The following is a 7,476-nucleotide window of genomic DNA, read 5'->3' on the forward strand; positions in this document are numbered from 1 at the left end:
ATGAGAGCCAATGCAACACCTTCAGTTTTGTGTCTTACAGGTATATCCGGATTTCCTTCTGTCTGCTCAGAGTCTATCTCTGAATCTCCAGTTTCTCTCTCCTTTTCTGGAGTTTGTCTGGATGTTGTTGATACTCTCAACAACTCTTCTTCGTCATCCAGAGGACAAGGTACCTTTTGGGTGTGACTGGCATGCACCCAGCTTGGGACTCCTGCACACTTCACAGCTGTAGTGGTAACCAATCGTACTTGGTAGGGACCCTGCCAGCGAGGTTCTAAACACATTTTCCTCATGTGCTTTCGGGTTACAACCCAATCGGCAGCTCTCAGATTGTGGCTTTGTTCTGGTGATGGCAGTACAGTTGTTGCTTCCACCTGATGAGAGAAAGAGCAAACCACATCAGCTAGACCCTTGCAGTAGTCCAACACCATATCATCTGTTATGTTCACAAGAGCATTGGCAGGAACCGCTCAATGAGGATTTCATGCGGTGACAGTCCAGTTTTCCTCTCTGGTGTGCTTCTCATGCTCATCAGACCTTGAGGCAATGCATCTGACCATTTCATATTTGTGAATGCACACATCTTTGCAAGTCGCGACTTCAGTGTACTATTCATTTGCTCTACAACTCCTGATGCTTCTGGGCGATAGCTACAATACAATTTCTGCTCAATGTTTAAAGGTGAACACAGTCATTTAATTACTTCATTGTTGAAATGATCTCCTCTATCTGATTCCAGAGAGACCGGAAAAAGAAATCTTGGAAATAATTCCCTAAGCAAAATGCTACAGTAAGGCACTCATTTCTGCGTGTGGAGTATGCTTCAATCCAATGACTAAAAATGCAAAAAATCACTCAATTAATCAAGCAATCAAATAATGTCTTAAGCGCACTACTCACCCGGTAGGGTCTCAAGGTGCTGGGAGGGGGGGAGTTGCCGGTTACTGCTCAAAAAGCCATGTTTTAAGGTGCTTTTTGAAGGTTAGGAGGCCCTGGGTCTTGCGTAGGTTTATGTGGAGGGAGTTCCAGGTCTTGGCAGCGAGGTGGGAGAAAGATCTGCCACCGGAGGTGGTGCGTTGGATGCGGGGGACTGTAGCGAGGGCGGCGGAGCTGTCGAGTTGGTATGTGGAAGTTTACTTGTTTGTTGAGGTAGGCTGGTCCAGTGTCCTGGAGGGTTTTGTGAGCGTGGACGAGGACTTTGAAAATGATCCGAGTGTGAGAACCTGTAGCAGCTGCTCGCCATGTCTGGACTCGGAAAGCAAGGAGGCAAGGCCCGCGCTAAGGCCAAGACACACTCTTCCCGAGTTGGACTGCAGTTTCCTGTGGGCCGAGTGCACAGGCTGCTCCGAAAGGGAAGCTACGCGGAGCGGGTTAGCGGCGGTGACCCAGTCTATCTGGCTGCAGTCCTGGAGTACTTGACTGCTGAGATCCTTGAGCTGGCTGGCAAAGCGGTCTGGGACAACAAGAAGACCAGCATCATCCCCAGGCACCTCCAGCTCGCCATCCACAGTGACGAGGAACTCAACAAGCTGGTGGGCAGAGTTACCATCACCCAGGGAGGCGTTCTGCCAAACACCCAGGCCGTGCTGTTGCCCAAGAAAACCGAGAGCCACAAGGCAGGGGGCAAAGCAAGCAAGTGAAGCGCCGCAGCCTCACCAGCACATATCTCAATCCTCCTGCTAAATGGACCTCCCCCTCTCCTAATAGGGCTCATGCTGACAACTGTTCTTTTTCCCACGTTCATTAGTGGGCAAATGATACAACGGCGGAAAACTGCTTCGGCAACCTGTCTAAATTTTTGAATAAACCACACCTGTTTAAATGTGCAAATCATGGCATTCCACTGAACATATGCTTGACCATGACAGTATCTAGCCATTTGAGTCAACAAACTATTTGGAAGAACTATTTTTCCCTTCCCGGACACCCAAACATCATCTTCCCTTTGAACATATTTCATTTTAACCCATGTTTTCCTTTCTTCCCTGTCAACAGCTTCCTGTAGAGTCTTCCCAAGTGTCAATCATAGTTAAAGCATAATTTCTACAAATGTCTTCTTCATGTAACAATTCCTGGAGCAGTTGTGGCAAGGCACTATGACGAAAGAAATAGCACAGTCGGGGTGGCAAGAATCCATGAGAATGTGTTTTGAGGTAGTTAAGGCTGCCCCGCTGAGGAAGAACCACCTGTATGTGATACATAGAGCTTATATCACCCCACTTACGAAAATAAAGAAAGGGGAAGTGGTGAAGTGCGTTAAATGTGGAGCTCCAAACGCTGCAGACGTTCATATGTTTATGGAGTGCTTAGGAGTTGTCTCTTTTTGGTTGGAGGTGGTGGGAACATTATCACAGGTTACAGGAAAGGAATTGATGTAAATCTCCCTCTTATTATTTTTGGCAAACCCGACGAGTCAGTAGGGTGGTCAAGAAATAGTAGGAACTTGTTGTTTTTTGCTATTTTATTAGCCAGAAGGGAGATATGTTTGAAGTGGGTGATGACAGCCCCCCCCCATTGCATAGGAGCTGGTTGGACATGCTTGTGAATACAGCTAAATTAGATCTTAAGGTGGGTGGCCCTGAACAGAGGAGGAAATAAAGGAAATTATGGGCTCTGCTCCTGAAATGGGCCCCTTCCTAGGGGCATATTGTCCGATGATTCAAACCCCCCCCCCTTCTTACATCTGTGCCAGCCACTGAGGGTGACCCCAGGCAGGCTGAGCAGGTGACACAGGGTCCTCCTTGGACGGTATGTCCACTTTTGTTTCGGATACAAGTGAGAACCCGGTGGAAATAAGGTGTGACTTACCGGTGAGATGTATGAGGACAAAAAAAGAAAAACAAAATTCCCATTTTTCTTTGAAGGATATACAATTCAATGCACAAAACCATGCAACTTTATCTACATATCCGTTTCCCAATGACACAAAATCTTGCGATTTCTGGTGTGCACTGCATTTCACCACAGCAATCTTTTCTGGCATTTGTAAAGCTTGTAACAAATCATGAATTCTCTCATCATTTCTCACTGGTGAGCCAGAAGAGGTCATGAAACTTCTCTGTGACCATAGCTGGCCAAAATCATGCACTATTCCAAATCCATACTGACTGTCGTTATAGACAGCAATTTTAAGCTGTGCAGAAACATGGCATGCTCTAGTAAGAGACACAATTCAGCCACTTGGGCAGATTAGACTCCTCGAAGCCAGAAAGCTTCAAGAATTCCAGAGATTGTGCATAATGCATAGCCTGCTCTTAATGTTTCCGTGTTCTCTCTTAAACAGGAACTATCAACAAAAATGATTTGGTAATTTTCTTCCAATTAGGTATCTAGAATATCAGGTCTAGGTTTTGTGCACAATTCAGTCACCTCCAGACAGTCATGTTAAATTTCTTTCAGTTTATCAATTTCAACATTTTCTTTAGGTAGCAAAGTTGCTGGGTTAAGCACTGGCCACCTTTTCAAAGTAACATTTGGTGAACCCAAAATCATAGTTTCACATCGGGTCAATCTTGCATTTGTGAGAAATTGGCTATCCTGATGAAGAGGCACAGAAAAGATTGCTTGTGATAGGTCCACCACGGTGAACCATTCAGCATCACATGGGATCTTAAATAACATTGCTACTGCGTTTCGCATTCCTGTACAACATTTGATCACAATGTCATTGATTTTCCTCAAATCCTGAACAATTAGAAATTTCCCACTGGGCTTCCTCAATCCCATTATCAGTGAGTTACATGGGCTGCTTAGTACTTCTTTTACAAATTCTGCAATTATAGATGCAATCCCTTTGATGGTGTCTTGGGTCATGTGGTATTGGGGAATCTGGCAAAATTTTGCATTAGGCTTGACTTTAACTGGCTCAACTCCTTTTATTAGACCAATGCCTTTTCCTTAAAAGTCCCAAACCTTCATTTTAACTGTTCCCTGTAAATCTGAAGGAAGGCACTGTATTATAAAAACAGTAAAGAAACTGATCAGTTGGTATTCATCATTTACTGGATTACTATCAGTCGAATATCATTTGAACATGTAATTGAACATCTTGTTTAGCACAACAAGTCCCTTCCCAGTATGGATACTGGAATCGAATCACAAACCACAAATTTATGCAGGCCTTTAAAATTTCCAATTTTAACTGAAACTGGTTCTGTAATCAGGTTTGTCAAATATTGGTTTCCAACTCCTACAGTCTGTACTGTCTTCCCTGAAAGAGGTACGTTAGGAACTTCGGCAGATCTGACAGTAGAGCGTGTAGCTCCTGTGTCAACTAGGAATGAGATTTTGTGACCCATCGCTTTTCTCTTCACATTTGGACATTTTTGGGCTACTTCCAAAGAAGCTGCTAGTATGCAATCTTCTTCATCTGAACTCTCACTTAGCCATTCATCATTCAATTCATCCTCACTGTGTAAAGCGTATTAGTGTATTGTGTTATTACTGGTGTTAATCCTTTGACCTGTGCCCTGCTGAGTTAGCATCATCTTTTACTGAACCATCGGAGCCTGAGGTATTTGAATTTGCTGTCTAGGTACCATTTGAATTTGGGGTTGCATTTGCTGTGACTGTGACTGTGGCACTTGCAAATGTGGCATTTGCATCTGCTGCATGGTCTGAAGACCTTACATTTGATTCATATTATTTTGGAAATTAAAATTTTGACCTTTAATTCTCGGTCCTTTCATGTTTGGTACAGGATTGGTTTCATTCACCTGTGTAACAACTCCTTCCTGTCCTAACATCGGGCACTCCTGTTTCCAATGCCTGAGGCCACCAAGGTAACAAACATTTCATTCCATGTGTAACCACAGTACTCAAACCAGGTCAGCGATTCACATTCATATTTCCACCAAGACCTCCACCTTTAGCCTGAAACAACATGTTTCCCTGCTGCTGCTGTAGAACAATTCCCTGCATGCCTGTTTGTGCCACTTTAACCTGCATCACCATTGCCTTCTCTTTCAACTTCCTCTACTTCAATTCAATCTCGTCACTACAGTACTTAGCATATTGCAATACTTCATTAATTGATTTTGTTTGCCAACAAATCAAATGACTCTTTATCATCTGACTAACGTCAGGTCTCAGTCCCTCAACAAATCTGAACACAAAATGGATTGTGTCTTTTGGTGCCACTGTAATGTTTAAATGCTTGTAAGAATCTCTCATAATAAGCATGTATGGACTATTTTCCCTCCTGAGCTGTCCTGTCTATTTTCTGCCAATCAATGTTTTTGAGAGAAAATCTTGTTTTAAAAAAATCAATTACCTTGTAATTATACTTCATTACCTCTGGGGATGGTGCACCAGTACACAAATCTCGTGGGGGTTCGCTTGTCGGCCAATCTACACTTGTCTTGCACTTAACTCATAAATCTGCCAGAACCACTATTTCTAACAATGTATTTAAATCTTCCCACAGACATTTAGCAAGTTTCACAAACCTATCTGTTTGCTGATACCATTCCACTAGCTTCTCTCTCAATTTGGAGTAGTCATTTGTAAATGACAAAATGTCACTTCTGCTCCAAGGGACATGCACAAAATTCCATCCTGGTATTTCTCTCATCAGTAATATTTTTACTGGATATCAGTCTGCGGTACATTAGTACTTAAGTTTTCAGACTCCTTTTTCTTCTTTTCTCGTTTCATTACCCATCTGCCTTTCCATTTATCTAATGCTCCCCATGTCTGAATGTTTTGGATTAATTCCTTAATGTGTATTTTCATTCCTGGTATTCTCATATTTTCAAAATCCTTTGAGTCAAATTCTAACCTGTAATCCCTCTTCTGGTGCTTTGTTTTCTCTATCTCTATGTGGTATTTGGCTGCTAGGTCTCCTAGTCTCTGGTGTGCTACTCCTGCTCTGAAAGTGATTATTTTGCATAGGAACCGCAACTCATCTTCATTGTATGAGTCAATTCTGTTTAAAATAATTGTCCCCTCAATTAATTCTTCTATTTCTGATTTAAGTCTTGTCAAATTTAGTGCATTCCCTCAATTTGAAACTAGTAATGAGATATTATTACTATTACTACATACATTGGGCAGTCCTTGTACCATTAGACCTGGAGTCTCTGGTGTCATTAAACTTTGATTTGCCCCTAAGTCTGTTCTCCTTTGAATATGTGGTGGAGTTCTGGAACAACTCAAGGTAATCAGTGGACCTGTTATGTCAGACGTCTGCTTCATTGGGGTCAAGATTCCGGTGTTCATGTGGAGTCTCTGAACTTCTACATTTGTGTTCAAAATGTTCTGTTCTATGCTCTTAATATTTCTCTGAGCAAACAAAGGTATAACAGGACCAATAGAAACAGGTGCGGACACAGCATCTGGACTCGGTTGGGGGTTGTGATCTCTTGTGAATATTGCTCCTGTATTCTGACTTGTCGATACAGAAGTCTCTGTATGGGACACTGCTAGGGGGTTGTACCTTGGCATCACCTGAATTTGCATTGTGACATCAAACTTGGGGTAGATTCTATTTGAATCAGCATTGGCTTTTGATAAACCTGACTTATCTTGGAGGCTTGTCCCGTCGGCACAATGATATTTGGAGTATTATTTACAATAGGGACATCTGGGTAAATTCTGGGAAATGTGGCTGAAACGAGGATGTGGTCGGGACAGTAGGGCTAACCTCTACTTGTCTCCGTATAATTTCCATTGGTACTGGAGCTGTAGGATCTGCACTTGTACTTGGACCTGTCTCATGAGCTGCGTGTGGTGGAAGACGATTTTTCAGTAACTGAAAAATAATTTTGTCATCATCTGTGTCTTCATCATAAGTCAAAGACTTTCTAGACTCTATAAATTTCTGCTCTGTCTCTTCAAGACATGTTTTTTTTCTTTTATCCATTTGTTTAACACTGCGCTCGCCCTCTTGTGTAATTGCAGGAAACATCTTGATTCCCTCTAAGGTATCTATTCTCCAGACCTTCTGCTCCCTATCCCATTTTACCTCAGCCAAATTCTTCTCAGATTTCTCATTCTTCTCTCAAATTTCTGTTGCTGTTGCTGTCTGGCCACCAATTCTCAAATAGCTAACGCTTCAAATTGGGCAGGACTCAGAGGAGGTTTTGAATCATACAGTACTCTCCTCAAATTCTCTAAGACTGTCAAGTTAAAAGTTCCATGGGCAGGAAACGCTGAGCTCCCTTCCTTCTCTATAATTTTGCACCATTGTTTTAACCAAAAGGCATGGCACAGCATCTTGTTCCTCAAACACAATTTATCCGGGTGTACCTTCTGGCAGTGTAACTTCTCCTACTCTGACTGGTATGAATGCATCTCCCCTTAGGGAACTCTTCAATGTTTTGAAAAACTTAATTTTACGCTTTTAACCAAATCAGGAAGTGAATTTCAATCCCAAATCCTTTTTGTTTGCCTTTCTCAACCAATAGCGCTTCATGGTTGTCCACCAATCCGTAGAAGGCTTTTCTCGCCAACCAACCTATCCCAGAGCAACTCTAG

The 7,476-nt window shown here is 42.6% G+C and overlaps 1 protein-coding gene across 1 annotated transcript; it reads left to right on the forward strand.

Annotated features, from left to right (window-relative positions):
- Positions 1-1,241: 1,241 nt before the first annotated feature.
- Positions 1,242-1,640, forward strand: LOC138283537 (histone H2A type 2-C-like). Its single transcript, XM_069221476.1, has one exon. The coding sequence runs from the start codon at positions 1,242-1,244 to the stop codon at positions 1,638-1,640; it is 399 nt and encodes a 132-aa protein (XP_069077577.1).
- The last annotated feature ends 5,836 nt before the right edge of the window (positions 1,641-7,476 follow it).

Source organism: Pleurodeles waltl, chromosome 3_1, assembly GCF_031143425.1.
Source record: "Pleurodeles waltl isolate 20211129_DDA chromosome 3_1, aPleWal1.hap1.20221129, whole genome shotgun sequence".
Classification (NCBI taxonomy): domain Eukaryota; kingdom Metazoa; phylum Chordata; class Amphibia; order Caudata; family Salamandridae; genus Pleurodeles; species Pleurodeles waltl.